Source organism: Pan paniscus, chromosome 4, assembly GCF_029289425.2.
Source record: "Pan paniscus chromosome 4, NHGRI_mPanPan1-v2.0_pri, whole genome shotgun sequence".
Taxonomy (NCBI): domain Eukaryota; kingdom Metazoa; phylum Chordata; class Mammalia; order Primates; family Hominidae; genus Pan; species Pan paniscus.
Genome location: NC_073253.2, coordinates 88,540,526 through 88,562,778, shown reverse-complemented (window position 1 = coordinate 88,562,778; position 22,253 = coordinate 88,540,526). Strand labels below are relative to the sequence as shown.

Genomic DNA, 22,253 nt, shown 5'->3' with positions numbered 1-22,253 from the left:
TAAATATAGACATCATATTTGAAAGAAAGGTTTTATTTTCCTCCTTTTCCTTCTACCTAAGCTTGCATTTCCTGCTTGTGATTAGTCTACTGTTTAGCTAATTTGCGCTCTGAAAATTACTCATATTCCCTTAACTGAATGCTCTGGAACAGCTTATGAAATGATTCATTTCTCTTGTGCCCTTTTGATCACTGATTATTACAGTATTTTTCAAGAAGAGCATTTTCTATTTATTGTTTATATATTTAAAATATTTTAATATATAAATATTATTATTATATAGTTGGGACTATACTGAATAAGGTTTCATATACTGTGTGCAAAATTAATTTAATTTAAAAATTTTTCTTTAATTAGAAGAAAAAGATGTAGATGTAGAAGATATATTCTAGTGTATAATGCAATGTACTAATAAAATATAGCATGTATATGTATGTGGATATGTGCATGTGAGTTTTTTCAAATCTAATATAGGTAGATCTATATCTAGATGTGTAAATATAATGTCTTTTTTTCTTAAGGGCTCATACACCTGGGTGTTCTGGCATGAACTTTATGGGGATTAACCTCTGTTGGCAAATTGTAGTCCAGTTGATCTCTATTTTCTTAGCAAATTTTTTCTTCTTCTCTTTCTTGTTTGCTTTTTTTGTTTTTCTTTTAGTAAAATGATTTTTCAGTTTCTTTGCTTCTATAAATGGAGTTAATACAAGCTAAATACCATCAGCACATTTGCAAAGAGACTTCATGCAAAAACCAACTTCAGAGAAATAATTCTCTTGTGGGTCCTAAACACGCAGTATACCACAGTTGTGAAAAAGATGAGTAGGGCAAAATCCCCAGAGATTAACACATTCAGCTACTCTTGCAGTTTCTAAATTCTACATCTCCTTTTATTGGTTTGTTTGTTTCTGAGTTTCTTTGAGGTATTCCATATCAAACCTTCTGTTTTTCTTTTATGTCCATCAATTTGTACAAAATATCTATTTTTTTCATTTAACATGTTTTGCATTGTTTCTGTATATTTGTTTCCTGTATACAGTCAAATGATCTAAGAATTTATAATATATTTTTTAGAGGTACTTTCAGTCCTAGCTATTGTTAAAAGCTAGCAGTTGCCTTCACTTAGAATTAGTAAAGTAATTCATGAAGAATAGTTTTGTCATAGAAACTAACACACTATTTTTTCTTAATGTGAACTTTAAAATGTTTTTTTATGTAGAGCCCAATTTCTCATTTTGTATAACTCTAATCAGCTTTTCTCATTTTACATTTTATTATTCAGTTGGTAGAAAATTACTTTTATTTTTCATGGCATGCTTTCTGAGAAAGTACTAAATATTCATATAGGTATTGGAAGAAGAATATTATCCATATATATTATGGAACATTCATTAAGATAAAAGAGTTCATCTTTTTTGAGACCTCCATATCATATCTATTTCCTTTAGTATTCACAGTGTGAATCTTAATATAATGTATATATTCTCAAAATCATCAAAGAAGCATCTGACAACAAGTTCACGATTATTTGCAAAGCTACAGGATCATAATCCATACAAAAATAAATGTGATTTTTTTTAAGATAGCATTTCCTATCAGTTAATTATTAGAGACAATTGTGATCCAACATTTTGGAACAAATCTGAGGGTTGAAATACTGAAATTATCATAGTTTCTCAGATATTTTTCTAGATTTATAAAGGAAGTAACTGTGTTGATTTTTCTTCATGCAGAAAACACAAATGAGTACTATGCCATTTTAATACTTAGCTGAAATTAGTATTATACAGGTCAAGTCATTCATTGAACAAATATTTATTAACTATCCACTTGCACTAGGCAATATTTTAGGTGTGTGGGATCTATCAATAAAAATGTAGAAAAATCTCTGCTGCTGTGCAGTTTATATACTAATGGGAAGCAGAAGAAAATAAATCACATATGTAGCACTAAATATGCCAGATATTGCTCTAGAAACATTTATACCAATAATTCATTTAATTCTCACAAAAATCTTGTGAGGTAGATGAGAAAGAGAGCATGGGCATTTTTTCAAACATTTAATAGAAGTTATACATACTGCTATAGAATGTCACATGATAGCTGGGCCTCTCTTTCTTCTCTCTCCCAAAGTGTGCTGTGTCTGAACTTACGTTTTTGCACACATGCTAAGATTTCTGTCATATTGAAAAGGGCCTTCAAATGCAAACCAGCTACTTTGATACTTTCTTAATCAAGAGTTTCTTAAAAATCAATTCCAATTGATTACAGCAATTTTTACAAAAGTGTGGTAAAAAGACTAGATTTGGAATATAAGATCATTTTTGTGGAAACAGGCATTTTTATTTTAACAACTAATTAGTATAATTTAACATTGTATTCTACTTTTGGTAGTTGAAAATGTTTTCTGATTATTATTTAAATTACCTACTTGATTTTAAGTGTCGGGTTTTTGTTAGAAAGATCATTAAACAAAAGCATAGATAAGATGACAAATACAGATGCCCCTTGACTTACCATGAGGTTACATCTCAACAAACCCATCATAAGTTGAAAATACCTTAAGTTGAAAATGCATCTAAGACACTTAAGCTCCTGAACATTCTAGCTTAGCCTAGTCTACCTTAAACCTGTTGGAGCAACTTACGTTAGCCTACATTTGGACAAAATCATCTAGCGCAAAGCCTGTCTTATAATAAAGAGTTGAATATCTTACGTAATTTATTGAATGCTGAACTGAAGGGGAAAAAAGGAATGGATGTATCGGTACTCAAAATATGGTTTCTACTGAATGCATATCGTTTTCACACCATTGCAAAGTGAAAACATTGTAAGATGAATCTTTATGAGTCGGGGAACAATCTGTACACTTTTAAATTGCACTATTAACCACTGTAATTTTGAGTTTATATATGCAAGTCTATATACATAAAATAGATTTTCTTTACATCACCATTCTGTTATTATTTAATTCTTTTGACATGGATTAAAATTAAATAATCTATTTTTTAATTTAATAAAAATATGATTAAGTTCTATTTTTAAATTTATTCCAAGGAGAACAGACTGTTATACATTTGGAACAAAAGAAAAGTGGTACATATTGAGCAAAATTACCCACTGAAATCTTTCTGTAACCCAAATCACTAATACTCAAAGTAAATAATATCTTTCAGTGTAACTGGATAATCAACAGTTTTAACTTTCTAAACTCAAGAACTTGCTGTTATGAAAAGCCCCTACTTCACTGATGTTGGATATACTTAATCCAGTCTCATTTGACTCACTAGAAATTGTTTCTGTGAACTATATAATAGCAGTGTTCACCTCAAACAAATATACAGCATTAGAAACAAGAAATCAGTGCATCAAAAGGCGAAGGCTAGAAAAGTAAAGAATAACTAGAAATTAAGCTGGGGCCAAAGGGTGAGAGTAAGGAACCAGACAGGGTGTGTTTGCTAGTCATGAAACCTGAGAGAACCTTTCTTCAAAACGGGCTCAGTCCTTGATTGTGGCATTGATGTGGCTCTTTGCTGTGCTTAGTGATGATGATGATGATGAAGATGATGAAGATGATGATGATAAAATACCCAAGGTCCTAAATTAATATCTTGCACAATAACTCTGTGAAAAGACAGTTAAGCAAAGGAAAACAAAACAAACAGCATATCTAACCATGTCGAGTAATTTTACACTTTAATTCTTAGTTTTCACAAGGTATTTTCACTCTCATTCTTAAGTGGGTAAACACATTTTCAGAACAAGGAAAGATGATGCCTCATACCCCATGTTTCCTTAGCTGACACTATTCAAGTTTGTTGTTCACTCCAAGGACATGGAACAAAGACAGGTTTCATGTTGATTCAAAAACAGTTCTGTCTTTTGACAACCCCTTGTGGGGATCAATTAGATCCATCTGTGTCAAGTGGGCCGACTGCTACTCATTAGAACTAAGACTTGGTATACTACTTTATTTCATATAAAGTAGCACTTGTCAGATACTAGCTACTGTAACATAAAACGTACAAAATAAAAAACACACTTACAGCAGGAGAATTTCTTTCATGTTAACCTTTCTCTGTTCCTCACACCAGGGTCTTGACTCTAACAATTTTCTTGAATTTGGAACGTGTATCTTTACCTAATAATGTTTTTTACTTAGGAAATTTTTGATTTTTCTAGTTCTTAAGTATTGCCTTAAAATCATGTTTTTCTTAATATTTTGGCCTCATCATTCTTTTATGTCTTCAAAATACCACAAACAGTAAATTAAACAACATAGCATGTTCTCTACTCTAGATACATAGTTTCTCTATGTAAATTCTTATTTATTGACCTGCAGAGAGTTTTAATTAATCTTCATTTACCTTTTAATTATTTTTGTTGCAACCTTCAAGTTTTTTTCAATAACTGTTCACATTTTAAAAAGACCTGTAAATCTATTCACCAGGCATCTTCTTCTTTTGTAATTATCAACAGAACATCCAAGGGCTTCAGAAATAAAAGACTGATAAATAATGTTAGGTTAATACATAATAATTACCAAGGCAGCAGATTTTGGAGAATACCTAACAAATATTTGAATGTATATGTGGATGTGTGTTGTGTGTGTGTGTGTGTGTGTGTGTGTGTGTGTGTCTGCATATAGCCCTATAAACCATATATGGTTTTCTGGAACTTAACTGGAAGTGAATCATGTTGTAATATGGAAATGTAAAACAATAGTTTGAATTCAGTGAGTAAATTGGTTAGCATTCAGCCTGAAATGTACGGGTGCTCAGTAATTGTTATACTTATTTCTTTTTAAAAGACAGATGAGCTTTTTTAGCGTTCTCTCCTGATTACTGATTCTCTTCAAGAATAAAAGCATTTGTTATGGACTGGATGTTTATGTTTCCCCAAAATTCATATGTTGAAATCCTAATGTCCAATGTATGATATATGGATAGGCTTTGTGGGGGTAAGGAGGTCATGAGGGTGGAGTCCTCATAAATAGGATTAGTGCCCTTCTAACCAAGACCCCAGACAGCTCTCTTTCTCTTTCTGCTGTGTGGATACAAGGACATGACTTTCTGCTAAATAGAAAACAGGCCTTTATTAGACAATGGATCTCTTGGCACATTGAACATAACCTTTCCAGCTTTCAGAAACAAGAGACATATATGTTTGTTGCTGAAGCCACTCCATCAACGGTAATTTGTTACAGCAGCCTTAAGTGACTAAGACAGACATTGGTACCAAGCGGTAGGGGTGCAGCTATAAAAAATACCTAAAAATGTAGAAGTGGCTCTGAAACTGAGTAAGGGGTACAGGCTGGAAGAGTTTTGAAGTGCTAAAATTATGAATGTTCAAGGATATTCTGTTAAAGGTTCAGAAAGAAAAGAGAACTGTAGAGAAATATTCTGTCCTCCCAAATAACAACTAAACAGTCATTAACAGAATGTTGGTAGATATATGGACAGTAAAAGACATTCTGATATGTTATCAGAGAGAAATAAAGACATGTTATTAGAAACTAGAGGAAAGGTCAGTAAGTGGCAAAGAAGTTAGGTGGATGGTGTTCATGGTCTAGTATTTTGTGGAAAGAAGGACTTTTGAGTGATGAAATTATTAGATATTTAGCTGAGGAGATTTTTAAGCAAAGTGTCAAAGGAGTAGCTTGGTTCCTCACAACTGCTTGCAGTAAAATGTGAAATAAAAGAAATGAAATAAAGATGAATTTTTTAAGTAAAAAGAAACCAAAGCTTAAGGACTTGGAAATATCTCAGCCCCGTCCGTGTTCCAAAATAATGAGAAAGTGTGTTTAGAAGAGAACATTAAGGGTTGATCGATTGATTACTTAATAAGAAGATTTGTATAGGTGTGAACCATGAACTTCATCTGCTATTTCAAAAAAAGCCAGGAAAACAGATGAGATTATAATAGCAGAAACACTGCCAGCTGGTACTAAAGAAAACAGAAATGTGGTAAAATGAAAGAAGATCATCAAACTTCTGCAGCTCTGTTAAATAGCATCACATAGCTCTTCAGCTATGAGCATTCATAATTCTCCAAATCGAGGGAAGAATTCCAAATCACCCCAACAGTGATTTGATGTCACCAGGCTTGTGGAATGGCTGCTTCCATAATGATTTTAAACATTGGGATCAATGCCTAGAAGAGACATTGGGGTAGGGTCGCTCAGTGGAGCCCTGAGAGTGTGACCACTGCACATGAGTGAGGACACTGCAGAGAACCACAGCATGGGTGGTGTCCCTCCGAGTGGTGGAGGTTATATTGCCACCCTAGTGAGTCCAAAAGTGGGACATCCATTCTAGTGGGCCTGAGAGGTGAAGAATAGAGCTAGAGAAGGATTATGTTTGAGACTAAGGTTTAATGGAGTTTCCCCTGTTAGGTTTTGGACTTACATTGGACCTCTCACCCCTCTCTTCTTTCCTCTTTCTACATCTTGGAATAGGAATATCTTCACCATTGTATTTTGGAAACACATAATTTATTTGGTTTCACAGCTGGAGATTCACAGCTGGAGAGGAATTTGGCCTCGGGATGAATTGTACTTTTTGTCTCACATTTGTTTGGCTTAGATGATATTTAGATGACACTTTGGATTTTAATTAATATTAGAAGAAGTTGAGACTTTGGGGGCCCTTAGGATGTCTGCATTTTGCATGTAAGAAAGACATAAATTTGGGGTGGGCAGAATTGGAATCTTATGAGATGATATATATCCCCCCAAAATTCACATCTTGCAATCCTAAACCTCAATGTGATAGTATTAAAGATGGGGCATTTGGGAGGTAATTAGTTCATCCGGATGGAGCCCTCATGAAGTTATTTTTACCATTACAAAAGGGACTCTAGACAGAGCTCTCTTTCTCTTTCTCCAGTGTCTGGAAACAAGGAGAAGATGACCACCTGCTGAAAAGAAAGCCGGTCTTCACCAGACGCTGGATCTGCTGGTCGCTTGATCTTGGACTGTCTAGCCTCCAGAACTGTGTTTGTTACTTAAGTCATCCAGTGATATGGTTTGGCTCTGGGTCCCAGTCAAAATCTCATTTAGAATTGTAATCCCTACATGTTGAAGGAGGGTCCTTGTGGGAGGTGATTGGCTCATGGGAGTGGGGGTGGTTCCCCCATGCTTTGCTCATGATAGTGAGTGAGTTCTTACAAAATTTGATTGTTTCATAAGTTGTTTGACTGTTCCTCCTTCACACGTTGTGTCTTGCCTGCTGCCATGTAAGATGCGCCTGCTTCTCCTTCCGCCATGATTGTAAGTTTCCTGAGGCCTCCCCAGGCATGTGGAACTGTGAATCGATTAAACCTCTTTACTTTATAGATTACCCAGTCTCAGGGTGGTTCTTTATAGTAGTGTGAAAACATACTAATACATCCAGTATGTGTTAATGGATTGTAGCAGCTAGAACTGACTGAGGTAGTGTTCATATAACTATAGGTGATGGATTCAGATAAATCCAAAGAGCAAGTTACGTATGCTGTCAAGCCATTTCCTGAGATATCACTATATGCAATTACTGTGTTAAGGATACTACTGAACACTTGATCCATTGTTTTAATCTTTATTTGCCACATAGTGTAAAATCTTACAAGATATCTGTCTGTTGTATGTCAATAGAATAAAGTGTTTTTGCTTTAAAAACCTACCTAATATTTTCTTATTTTGGTTCTTGCATAGTAAGCTTCTTTCGGGACAGAAGATTCAGGAACAAATCTCATACTTGTCTTTTAATTGGTTTCTCAACAGCTGTAGGCACGCGGCAGAAAATTCAAGCATACAATAGAACGAATGGGAAATAAAGTCTCAAAACATACTGCTGGGTCAATGCATAAATGAGGAAAAGGGAAATTGTATTATGTCTTGATGGTACTAGTGGACTTTATGTGTTGAGAGAGAGTGACAGTGGGAGAGAGATGAGCAGGAAGCAGCTTCTTGCAAAGCATTTGCTTTGAGCAATTCCATAAATTCATTTTACTCTAGGACTGACTCTAACTGTGTCTCTACTCATTTCACCTCAACAACAGTAGACACGTTTGTTACACTGGAAAAAATGACATGCAAATTGCAATAACTTTTTCAAACACTAACTTTGGGTAAGGGGTCAGAAATTTTAGAGTAATTATAAAATGTATTAGTGTCTATTATACTCTAGGCACTTTCAAAGTATCTTAATATTACTAATTATGAGAATCATTCTCTAAAAGGTTATGTTATTAAATCCCATTTATACATGAAGAGTTGAGATTTGTTACCTTGAGTGACATGAGAATCAGACCTCTATTGGTTATAACACCACTAGTAAACACTGCTGCAATAGTTGATAATATATTTTCCCCCCAATCCTATAACACTTCCTCTATTCTTATGTAAAGTCATTATGTTTTCAAGCATCATATTCTATAATTAAATCATCATGCAGTTTTGGACAGAGAATTGGTTCTCTGGTTTTTGTTCTTGTTTTGTTTTGTTTTCCTGAAACATAGAAAAAAATGTTTCTTTTTCTCACCTAACAGCACTGCTGCCTACATCCAGGTCTTGAGCAGTGACAGCGCCAATGATGGTCCCTACCGGAGTGTCTTCGTAAACCTCCATGGTGTAGAGCGGCTTGCTGAAAACCGGTGGCTCATCTACGTCCAGCACGCTGATCTTCACCGTAGCTGTGTCTTTGAAAGGGCCCGCCGAGTGAAACCGGTGGTCAAGGTGAAGGTTGGAAGCCTCAACTTTGAAAGTGTATGCCTTCTTTGTTTCAAAATCTAAAGGCTGTAGTGAGGACAAATTAAGAATAAGGAGTAAATTTATATAGAATGTGGCAGAAATGGTGAACATTACTTCAGAGCAATTTGCAAGTTATTATCAATTATACTGGTTTAAAATTTTCATTTTTCTTAATAATTAGTGGGTAAGGGCAGCACAAGGCAAACCATTTTTTTTTCTTTTTTCTTTTTTTTTTTTTGAGACAGAGTCTCTCCCTCTCTCCCAGGCTGGAGCTCAGTGGTGTGATCTCGGCTCACTGCAACCTCCACCTCTGGGGTTCAAGCGGTTCTCCTGCCTCAGCTTCCAGAGTATCTGGGACTACAGGCGCCCGCCACCATGCCTGGCTAATTTTTGTATTTTAAGTAGAGACGGGGTTTCAACATGTTGGCCAGGCTGGTCTCGGATTCCTGACCTCAGGTGATCCACCCACCTCGGCCTCCCAAAGGACTGGGATTACAGGAGCAAGGTAAACATTTTAAGAAAAGAATCACGTCCATGTAGAAGTTTCTGGGTAACTTGTAAAGATCATCAGTTGCCTATGTTTGAAAAACTCACATCATTTACGTGCAGACATACATGCTAGGTAGGGCTTAATCATTTTATATGAGCAAAGTTAAAACAGTAACAGAACAGATGTTCAGGGAAGCATTTCTCTGCTCTTATCCAATACTGACATCTAGTGGAACAAAGCAATGATAAACAAAAAAATGAATAAAAATGAAATAGGATCATTGAAGATACTCTAGATTCTAGCTGTAAATTTGGTATTGAAAAAGTGGTCCCATGAAAACTCCATATTTTGTTGTCTTATTTTATGGCATCTTATATTAAATACTTTGGGATGTCTAGATCTTTTTTTATTTTTTTTACTAGTAAATGTCTGTATCAGTATTTAAAAGCATACATAGTACTAATTTAAAAAGAATTTTTGTGTGTGTGTGTTCTCAGAACTGTATATATAAATTATGGGCGCGGTAACACATCATCAATACACATTACCAAGAATTGTGGCTTTATATATTAATATATATGACTAAATTAGAGAAGGCTGTGAAACATAATAAGAAAGTCATTTTCTATGGAGTCATGGATGCTCAGTTTTAGCTTATCGCTGCTTACTTGCACCCTCACTCTAAATATTAATTTTATGTCCACAATAACTGAAAATACACTATTCCTGAAATATGGTGCTGCTGTGGTGCTTTGTTTAAGTGATAATTTTAAGGTCAATGGCTCTGGCCTCTGATCATCTAAGAAAATCTGAGACATCACGAATTTAACATTAACATGGTGATTTTCTGGGACCTTTAAAAATTTATGTTTTCTAAAGGAATTCCTTCAAGTCTGACCCCAGTAAGTTGCTAATTGCTGTGTCAGTACCTGTTCCTTTACTGTAGTACACCTGGGGAAAATAAAGGAAGGATGGATATTTTTCTCCTTCTAAGATATGATTGCCATTTTATGCATTTCCTCTGAGGAACAAAAACAAAAACAAAAAAACACTTTTAAATCTTCGAAAACTCACAATTTCATGGAATGTATTATAACAAAACAGCAATTTCACTTGAATATGACATCAGTCTCTTTCACCATACTTTTTTATGCGGCAGGAACTATATTAATTCCCTATAGGTATTCCTTTTATCATATTTTTATTCATGTGTTTATCTGCTTTGTAATCAATGTTTTCTTTTTACCTTTCTATATTTTAATTTGCTCACCTCATACCTGTTAACTTATAATATTGATTTCCTTTCATTTTCATATTTCTCCTGTTAGAAATTTTGATTTCTCTTAATACCTATATAAGCAAAGAATAGTATGCATAATATGCGATGGTTGATAATGTGGCCTTTGATGACATGAATAGAAGTGTAGTATCTGAAAAAAAGAGAGAGGATCACCCAGTGATGTTCCTTTGATCAGCCTAAAGCTTGAATACTGTGTTTTGTTAAAGAAATCAGACTCAAGAAAAGACAACTTATTGCAAGACTAGAATGATAAAATATTACCAAAGCCAAAAATGAGAAACCACTATAATTACTGCCAAGGCAAGGAAAGACACACATTTTCAAATACTTGAAGGGCCATTATGTTGACATTACTTAGGATTATTCTTTATGCCTCTGAGTGGTGAATTAATAGTAATTTGAGTTATTAACGAGAGTAAATTTAGATTAGAAAAAAGAGAAAACCTCTAATAAATAAAATCATTCTATAGTGAATTAAAAAAAATACACACACACACACACACACACACACACACACACACACACACACATAGATGTTTTACGGGGTGGCAAGGCTTGACATGCATCCTGTAAGGATGGAAAGATGAAAAGACAAGACTTGCCTCTCAATTCATTCAACAAATTACAGAATATTGCCATCTTGCTTAATGAGTGAGTTTGAAGAAGTACCAAGTTCTCTATAATTACATGTGTTTAAGAGATATTCAATATGTTAGAAGATGTCGGAGAGAGAATGATGTGTAAGATAGAAGCGTGCACTAGCTAATTCAAATTAAGGAACATATAAAAATATGTTTTCTGTTTTTCCAAACTCTAAATGCTCTATAAGTGTTAAACAGTATAAGTTGTCTATGTTAGGTATCCTTAACTTGTAGTATAAGACTACTTTGATTTTTATCACCTTAGGGTTCCTTTTGCCTAGAAAGCAAATTGAGCTGACCTGGCTCATACTTACTCCCTTTTTTAGGCAAAAATTAACTTCTATCTTAGAATGTAAACGTTTGTACCAATCATTCCCCATTTCCCTCTCTACTTTCTCATATGTTGAAGTACTTCTAATTATCTATATGATTTGGCAAATTCTTTCTAGATAAGATCTTAATTTTTTTCCCTACTTGATTACACACTACTGTTATCTGGATAATCTTGACTCTCTACAGGTAACTCCTTTTCAAGCCAGACATGAAAGGAGAATTTTGAAACCTTTAAAAGAGATGAGATGTATTCCATGCCTTTTAAGGACCCCTGACCTATAACAGCAGGCAAATATCTGGTTGTCAGGGAGACAGAGTAAGATAAAAGAATCCTGTACATACAGATTTTTTGCAACTGAAAACTTATAGCCTGTAGTGATCAAAGAACTAAAGAAAATTGTAAGAGAAATGCCACCATAGTCTCCTAGGTGGACTTACTTCTTCGTGACCCTGACTTTTAGGCAATCCCACTTGACAAAATGGTATATAGCTCAGAAAGGGCAAAGAGAACCAGCAGTGATCTCTCTCTAATTGAATTTACCTACATATCTGACTGACTACCCTCCATTTTTGGGGGGAATGAACTTTAGTTTCACAATCAATAAAAATCCCAGCATTTGAAATAAATATAGAATAAATAGGATTATTTTCAGTGCTAGAAAATAAATCATATTCTATGATAGACATACATTATTGTGAGGTTGAACTAATTTATCTCTTGCACAATAAATAGAGAACTTTGTGGCATTGCTTGGAGCCCATTTAATGGTTATGAACCTCTCAAAGGGGAAGAAATGATTGACTAAAGATAATTTAGTTGAGCAGCTTCTTTCTCTTTAGGTTGTTTCTATAAGGGAAGATTAGTGGCACCAGAATGTTCAGGAAACAATTCATCTAATTGAGTTGTGCAGTAAGAACCACAACTATAGAGAAATGAAATATGATATACTCAATTGCTCTACAGAGACTCAAGGGAGGAATTGGGGAAGGGGGGAATTTTACTTCTTTGTTTTTTGCCACTGAAGGAAATAAAAAATATTTTACCCCACAAGATATTTCTCTGACGTATTTTGAAATGTCTGCCACAGGGCCAGAAAATATAAGTGGCCTTGCAAAGCTATCTTTTGTGGGAGAAAAATTGCATCTGTAAAGAATTCCCATTAATGTGGGCAGGTCTTCTCTATGCCTTTCCCAGACCTAGGAGCCAATGAGAGCCTGACAATTTTAAAAGTCTGAAAATAAATAACTATCATCTATTTTCTCTGAGGGAGGTTTCATTTACATAACAAGTGGCTTTGGTAGCCAAGCCACTTCCTTTCTCCCTCTCATAACCTTTCTTGCCACCAAACGTGATTTACCAAGACAACCTGGTTTTGTCCATGCTCTGGGCCACCATTCTTTCTGTAACCTTGAGATGGTGATTAGATTCTGTAACTTATTGGGAAATTGGGTCTTCATTCTGAAGGCACCTGTATATACACGTTAAATAATTTGTTTGCCTTTTCTCCTATTAATCAATCTCCCTCATGTCAGTAATTTTTCAGCAAACCTTTTGTGGCCCAAGAGCCTATATTTCCCACACTGAAAACACCTTTGCAAAGATTATGACAGTGAGGGAAGTCTAGCATGGCGGACTCCATCTTGCTTCTAGCCTCACGGGCTGGCAGTCTTGGCTCATTCCCCAGCATAGCCCAAGCTAACTATGGAATTTAGTTTATACTTTAACTTTGAACCAAGGATGATAGTAGTCCCTCCCTATAACTGATCCCCTCCTTGTTCCTGGGCCAAAACCATGTTTGCATAACAAAGAAAGTCCACAAGATTAGGATTATGATAGTGGCCTGAATTCTGCTAAAACATAGGTAGTTTCTATAATCTCTTACTGCTCAGAAATCATGTGAACAGAGGTCACAAGATTTGTAACTTCCCTAATTGCTCCTACAGATAACATCACCATTGCAGAATCTAAGATTGGTCTTTTGAGATGTTTTTCACTCTAACCCCACCCAGATTTGTGGCATATGACTCAACCAGTCCTATGGCTCCCTGCCCAGAGATGGACTCAGCATGGGGGGGACTGTATTTTACACCCTTATGATGACATCCCCAATGAATCAGCAGCACCCATTTGCTAGTCCCTTGCCCACCAAACTATCCTTGGAAAACCTTAACCTCTGGGCCGTCAGGGAGACTGATCTGAGTAACAACTCTGTCTTCCACATGGCTAGCCTGGTGTCAGATAAGCTCTTTACTGCAGTACCGTGGTCTCAGAGAATTGGTTTTGTCTGTGCAATGGGCAGGAAGAGCCCATTGGGCTATTACAGCACTACTTTCTCTGTTCTTACATTGCTGAAGTCCAGGTCACAAAAAACTAAATGAAATGTTAAGTGCCAAAAGATTTTCTCATTTCAAAGGGAAATAAGCAATTTTTTGGCATAAATTATAAGAGAATAGCTACCTGGGCTCTTCCAGGGCTCCTCATGCTTCCAGATAATGTTGAGTGGAAATGGATAGCTATGGTTATAGATATTTTGAGGAATTTGAAAAAATGATAGCTTCAGCAGGCAGAATTCTAAGATACTCCCAATATTCCTGCCCCCAATGACCTCTACTCTGTGTGCAATGACTCTGCCATTCACCGTGTGAGAGGCCTGTAAATTAAATGACATCTCACTCACATAAACTTATTAAGTTTTATGGAAAAATAAGTTGTGCAGATATAATTAGGGTCCCTAATCACTTGGCATTGAGTTAATTAAGGAGATTTTACTTGAGACGTGTGATCTAACCAGGAGACCCCTTAAAAGAAAGGGGTGATGCAGGTGCTTTTCGTCCTGCCTTATAAGAAGTAAATTTGTCATTATAGGAGATTATGTGGCAAGTGGCAAGTGCTCAAGGGGTGCCTGTGGGAACTGAAACCTGATATTTGGTGAGAGCTAACAACATTGTCATAGGAGCCACAAGGAAGTAGTAACTACCACAAAAAAAAAAAAAAACGAAACAAACACACAACAACAATACAAAACAAACAGCCACGAGGAACTGGCTCTGCTAGGAACCAGTAAGGTTACAAAAGACTCCAAGGCTTAGATTGGATCATAGCCCCAGTCACGCCTTGATTTCCTCCCAAACGGCCCTGAGCAAAGGAACCAGTTATGCCATATTATGACTCACTGTAGCTGTGGTTTTGTCCCTTTTTACTTTTTACTCTTCTGTATTACTTCAATTTTTATAGTAAGCCTATATTATTTTTACCAACACAGTAAAGCCATCACTTTTAGGAAAATATATCCTTGAGTGATAAGGCTCTACACTCTCAATTATCTAGTAGGTCTTAATAGGCAATGGGAAGGAATACCGTCAATGAACGCAAATGATCCGAGGATGTAGGCTTATCTGAAACAGACTAGATTCTTTCTAAGACAAGCAGTTAGAAAACAGATTTATACCAGGCTGAACCAGGATGCACAGACACTAGGAGCAAGCTCTTATAAATAGGTTTATTACACTAGGCTGAACAATAAAGATAAGATGTTCAGAACAAGCATCATTTTAATGAAAAAGCAGGTTTCCTAAAACTCAGTTTTATGATCAATATAGTAGTCAATTCTTGTCTGGGAAGAGATGTGGGAGAGTTTATGCATATCTCATCATCATTGACAAAAGGTTGCAACTCAATATTTTATATAAAAAAGCTGTATTTGATGAACAAAAGTTGCCACTATATCAGGTGAGAATGTCCCTGTAACAAAGGGAAAAACAATGAAATGTAGTTAAGTTTTAAAACGTAGATTTTAGTTTGGACAAAATTTCAACACCATTTGTTAGAAAATTAATAATATATAAGCTTATAAGAAAGATATAATTACTAGGCAAAAAGTGTTTGTAAACAAAAATATTTAAATGAAGAAATATCCATTTTACATAACTTATCTTAAAAATATTTGTAACAAAACTATTTATTAGAAATGCACTTAATTTTTCTGTGGACAAGTTATTACTATACTTTAGTGTTTTGCAACTCTGCAAAATTTTCATAGTTTTAACAAATTATCTTAAGAATCATGGTCATTATAGTAATGCCTGTATTTTAGCGGTAATTTTTGGAATAAATTTAGTAACCAAGATAAACAAAAAACAAGCAAACAAAACAAAACAAAAAAGAATTGCAAGAAACTCTAGTGCTTCTAGACATAGGTTTTTAGTGATATTTCCCCTAAAAAATTACAGAGGGTTTCGTCACATACTATAAATGCTGAAATAAAATATATGTGTCATGTCCACATACAGTATAAATCATGACTATTGGGGAGGCCAATTATCTTTTCTAACATGCATTGTTGTACACAATAATTGGAAGTATACTCTTTCTAAACATATACTATGATTTACAGCAAGCTGTGTGACTTTGAAAAATTATCTTCCTTCTTTGAGCTTCAGCTTTCCTATTTGTAGAATCAGTAAAACATATTTTTCTAAATTATTTGCAAAACGTTCCAAACTTTACATGCTATGTGAGTAAAAAGAAAAATAATGCATCAGAAATGAAAACAGTAAACCAACAGAAGATATTTGTCCTTTTAGTCGACAACAATTTTAAACATCTTATATATTTCAGGCATTTCCTTTACTGATGGGGAAATAAACACAGATATGGAAAAGTGCCTCCAGGGGCTTAAAATATAGTAGGAGGAATGAGTTGTATTTTCAATATGAGAACCTTGTAAGTATCATAGATGCTTTGACAGAAATGTTGACATTTGGGGACAAAATAAAGGAGTGATCAACTTTGCCTGAGGGACTCTAGGAGGCCTTTGTTGAGAAGCAAGGGAAAAAAAAATGTTAAAGAACATGTAAGAATTCATGAAGATACTTATATGGGACAGGGAGTTCTATGCAGAAGGAGGAGAACCACAATACCATTGGTAGACATCGCAATGAATTTGCTGTACTTGGAATGTAGCTTGTGCATATGAACATGCGTGTAAATGTGTGTGTGTGCAGAAGTTAGTAATAGAAAATGCACTCTTTGATCCTTATCTTTCTATCAATAGGACCAGAAACTGATTTAAGTAAGATGAACGTGTTTCTATCTAAACGTCTAAATAGATTTCTTTCATTCCCCCATGAATAAAAAGATTAGTTGGAGGAAAATAACGTGTGAGGCTGGGAAAATAGCCTTTGCAGTGGCAAAAAGGAGTCAGGAAGAGGATTGTATGGCAAATTCATAGGTGGAGAAAGGAAAATTTTAACCTGAGTTCTGGAAAAATCAGCAACCAGCCTTTGTGCCCTATTTGGCAAGGGGATGTCAACAGGAATGGAAGCGGCATTAGAAAAATCACAGATTTTTGCTTTAAGAAACTGGAAAGGAGAAAACATGAGTAGGCAGACTTTTGTTGGGAGCAAAGAAAGAACTCAGCTTTAGACAGTGAATTTGAAAAGTCTATGGCATGTGCAGTTAGAATTGTCTACAAGACTAGAAAAATCTGCAGTGGTTACTTTGATTTGGGGCTAAGTTACAGTTGATGAGACTGTTTAGGGAAACTAGGTAAGGTAGTACAAAAGAAGGTGAAGATAAATATTTAGAAAAACAGAAACATAATATTTATAGAAACAACAGCATTCATGTGTTTTTTCTTTAATTAGGTACAGTAGCGTGGCTAAAAATAGCATTATTTTAAACTTAAACTGAGGCATGTATGTTTGGCTATGTAAAATATTCCAAATTTTATTATTTTGTTCTTAAGAGTTATTCAAAAATGAACCACATGATGGTGCTATGCTACCAAATCATAGGACGTGAACTCATTTGTTAAGTGTGAAAAAAGAAAAAGAGTTTTACTGATTTACGGGTAAGTATAAAATATATATATGCTCAGTGGGACCAACTGGCACCTTAGCCTATTTGTTAAAAGGCTCTTTGTGAAGAGTAATATCATTTATCTCATACGTTTTTAAGGAAAAAGAAAAATTCTGCTTTGGATTTAATGTGATCACACAGTTATGTTAATTTGAAATAAACTCATATTGCCAAGTAACATCAAAATGGTAAGCACTGTTTCTAATTCCAAAAAAGGTTTACTTTTAAAAAAACTAAATAGGAAATAACTTCACCACTCTTCATTTTAAACAGTTTCTAAGAGAAAGTTTTGTAGAAATGGTAGAGAACTGTTTAAAAAATTATACAGGATATTAAATTATTATTTTGGATAACAAGTATTCACTTAATTATTGTAATTATTTAAATTTTGCAATCACTTTGGAGAAAATTCAAGTGCTTCTATAACCATATTTAGATTTTGAGTCCTTGAAAACTTTTAATTCGTGTAACTCACTATCCATGTTTACATATAAGAAGTATATATTTTATTCCCATTTATTCAGTAGCAAAAAACAACACTAGTGACTAAACACAAATTTCATTTAGGTTTTCACTAAGAATGAAGCCATTGAATTTTAAAACTCTTATTCTGTCATTGTAAATGTAGCTCACCTCTTAATTTCTAGACAATTTGAATTTTTAAAAAACTTTATTCTGATTTTATTAGTGTTTTATTACTATAATACCCAACACCATATAGGACAAGCTTTTTTTTTTTTTTATAGTTTTCTCAGAGTGGTAGGATGTGAGGGTGGAATAAAAGCAGTTTTTATTTTGTTTTGTTTTGTTTTGTTTTACCAATATCTTATGCCTTGGAGCAATTTATAAAGCTTCATGATGTTCCTCTGAATTCGAAGTGTCACAGTGAAATGGCATTCTGTCACAGGGCTCATAAAGTGAATCAAAGTTAAGGTTAATAAAACAAATAAAAATGCCTTTCTTCAGTCTTCTCAGTTCATCTAAACCTGACCATCATTTTTGTTTTCTCAAGCCCTCCCTCTATACAGGAAATAGACAGAGGAGAAAATAGTGAAAGAAAAGCAAATAAAAGATTTTGAAGATAAAACAGTAATAACAATATGTACTTCAGATCATTAGCATTTTAATGTATTCTTAAGTGCGTTAAAAAAAGAAAAACTCTGAAAACAAAGCATGTCATGCCTCATTCCTCTATTGCAGCTCAAAATCTGTTAGCTAAAAAATTAAAATAACTGGTGTTTAAAAAAGGACTACATATTCAAATGTAGAATATATATTTGGGACTTTCTAAATGCATTTAGTTTACTTAAAATGTAATTTCTGTATGAATCTGATTTTATATCAGAATTCTTGTATTGCAATATTGAAGGGAAAACCTTAACAAATAATTTAAGATCATTCTGGATCTGCAACACTACTGTTGATGTTTACATACACAGTTATTGAGATACACCTAATTCTTTAAGGATTCCTAATGATAATTGCAAGATGAAGTTTTCTGAGAACTTATTGAATATATGCTTGAGTATAGTACTATTTTACAGTCTTTACCCAAAAGCATTCTGTACTTAAAAAATTATTGTAGTGTTTCAATTGATTTTGAATTTTTATGGGCTTTATTCAATGAGATATTTTCTCACATTTTTATTAAGTCATACTATCATGTTTGAGTAACGCATCTATGTATATATGTGCATATAAACACAATACACGATACAATATACACAATAGATAAGTGGATAGCTTTTAAGTTTCATTACAAAAATGTCCTCCTGAGTTATTTTTTAAAGATTCAATAGATGTAGGGTGCAGCTACAATTTTCTTTCTAATAGAACACTAGGTTAGCATAGGGGATTGCCTCTAGTGGATCCATATTTAGAGATGAAAGCAAATTACAACACTGAAAGAAAATCCATGTGTTTTATTAGGCTCTGAAGTCTCAAATGCTTGGTGTAATTTACCAGATGATGATAATATTTATACAAATATGTTTTGGCTGTTCCTTTACAATTTATTTAGAATCTCACAATCTCTCACCATCTCTGTTGCTGTACCATCACGTTCCACATTTCTATCTGTTTCCCGGTTTACTTCTATGGTCTCTTAACTGAGCTATTGCTTTCATTATTTCCTAGTTACTGTTCTCTTAAGACAACCAGAGTCACTTGGGTCTACAAGGGTAAGGCGAGGCCAGGTGTGGTGGCTCATGCCTGTAATCCCAGCACTTTGGGAGGCCAAGGCAGGTGGATCACCTGAGGTCAGGGGTTCAAGACCAGCCTGACAAACATGGTGAAACCCCTTCTCTACTAAAAATACAAAAAATTAGCCAGGCATGTTGGCAGGCACCTGTAATCCCAACTACTTGGGAGGCTGAGGCAGGAGAATCGCTTGAACCTGGGAGACAGAGGTTGCAGTGAGCCGAGATCCCTCCATTGCACTCCAGCCTGGGCAACAAGAGTAAAACTCCATATCAAAATAAATAAATAAATAAAAATAAATAAAAGAGTAAAAGTGATCTAGATCTACACTCACATGGGCTCTCTATATCATGATCTGTTAATAATTCAACATCTTTGCCTGGTCTACAAGGCTCTCCCTGGCGAGCCCGTCATCTTTGGCCAAGGCCCTCTTCCTTCACTTCATTCCAGCCCCTTCTTGCCTAGTACATTCCCAATTCAGAGATTTTGAAATTGCTGCTCAAACTTTTAGGAACTCACATCACCCAAATACCACATGGTCAGGTTTTTGCTCATATTCCCTTCTAATACAGAAGTCTTTTTTTATTTTTCACCTCACTGTAAGATACCCTCCACCCTCCACATGCCTTTTACCCCTTCATCCTGCTTTAAGTCTTTCTAGCTTGAATTCATCACTGCTGAAAGTGATTTCTAATTTGTTTGTTTATCTCCTGACGTCCTCAGTTGAATGGAAGCTGTATGAGTGCAGGGAGTGTGTTTGTTGAGTTCACTGCCCTATCTCCATAGTGGAGTCTGGAAAACAGTGGCTGCTTCCAAAATACCTGTTGAATGAAGTAGTGAAAGTTATGGACATTGAGCTTTACTTAGATAATGAATTTCAGGCCAGTAAAATGGACAACAATGATTCATCCACCACAGGAGAAATGAGTGTGTGTGTGTGTGTGTGTGTGTGTGTGTTTTATTTGCAGATATACTTTCAAGATTATCTACCCTATCTAAATCTATTTTAATAAAAGTATTATATAATTTTGCATATCTCAATTTTAATCCAGTTAAGAATAAAAATTCTAAATAAACACAATAAATACAAAAAATAAATAACATGACTCATTCTCTGTAGATGTTTCATAATGAAAAAGGCAGATATGTTCTTATTGCTTTCATGATAGTTGAACTTACATAACTGAATGATTACTTTCAAATATTAATATGTTTTGATATAATAAGATAAAGGACTATTATTAAACCACGCCTTTTTCAACTGTTTTAAAAATAAATAAGAATGACATACATTTTTCTAGATTGACACCTAGACATTGATTACTTATTGGTATAGGTGGTAAATATGTGTAAATAAAAATGAAAACATAAACATAAAACTATGTGTGTGAATATAAAGTAAGTTACAATAATTAAATATAAATAAGTATATAAACATAAATATATATAAAGTATATCTAGAATTGAATCTTTCATACCTTAATTTTACTTTGGAAGTATACTTAATTTTATATTTAAATATTATGACTTCTTAATTTAAAATATTTTTTATATTATTAATGATTTTTATTTGTTCCATTTGAATAGATGATTGTAACCCATTTAAATGTGATTTCTTTGTTGGAGACCTTCTTAGGGAAAAAATTAAGTGAGAAGACTTTACATTGATTTGGGACTAAAAGAAAAAGAGAAAAACAAACTAAATAACAATGAAGGAGTAAAGTTGATAAGAATTTGACATATTTTTCTAACTGTACTTTGCAAATTTAACATAAATGCTTAATTTAATAGAGTGGGATCATGTGGGTTAAATTAATTTCTAGACTAAGCATAATTTTTGCACAATAGTAGAAATAAAAATATGATAATCTATTTGAAAAATGTGTTTCTTTTTAAGAGTATTTTCATTACCATATATATTGCTTCCTTGTTAAAATTCAGAGTTCCTGAGCAAATATGGGAGGGGCAGACTGATTAATGGAACTAAATGCAAAGTATTTATTCTGGTTAAAATAATTACAATGAGTAAATGAGTATTGTATGCTGCAGTTTGGAGTATATTCTTCAAAATTCTTCAAAATGGAGTGTGTTTTGTAGAAGGGGAGGAAGTGGCTGAACTAAATGAGCTTCACTTTTCTGCCTTTACTTTGCTATTGGAAATTCCTATAATTTGCCTCACTATTATGGAAAAAATCTGCACACCTTAAATGCCATTATAATTTTTCTTTCTCACATTAACAGACTCCTTCATGTCACCACCCAACAAAAGACAAAACTACAGACACTGTAAATAATAATTTCTTCCTAATATTTCAACTAACTTTGCCCTCAGCAATCCTCTTTGGCTCTAATCCATACGTCATCACTAAACAGCTTCCCAGCACAGTCTGTCTTTCTCTCTGTCTCGGTTTCTTGGTAATTCTTTTTCACTTTCTTCCTTAAAGCTCTCTCACGTCCATTACTGGCCTTTCACATTTCTTCTAGTTCTCAGGTGTTTAGAGCTTACACGCATCAGTATGCTTCCACTGTGATATCAACCAACATTGTGGTGAATTAGATATTTATATCTTCAGAAGAACCATAAAAAGGCTCCATATCAAGACTGATGGGGTTAGAGTTACTTCTCGATCTTGTTTTTAAATTAATCTTTTGTCTATATTTATAGCAATAAAAAATTAGGTTACAATTAAACTCTGTAA

General features: G+C 34.3%; 1 protein-coding gene across 4 annotated transcripts in view; it reads right to left on the bottom strand.

The window, feature by feature from the left end:
• The window catches only part of CDH12 (cadherin 12), a 1,103,355-nt gene that overhangs the window by 42,885 nt on the left and 1,038,217 nt on the right, over positions 1 to 22,253 (bottom strand). For all 4 annotated transcript variants that reach the window (XM_055112489.2, XM_055112491.2, XM_034960250.3 and 1 more), the window contains one exon: positions 8,523 to 8,776. In XM_055112489.2, the coding sequence (XP_054968464.1) occupies positions 8,523 to 8,776 (254 nt within the window). The remainder of the gene's footprint in view (positions 1 to 8,522; positions 8,777 to 22,253) is intronic.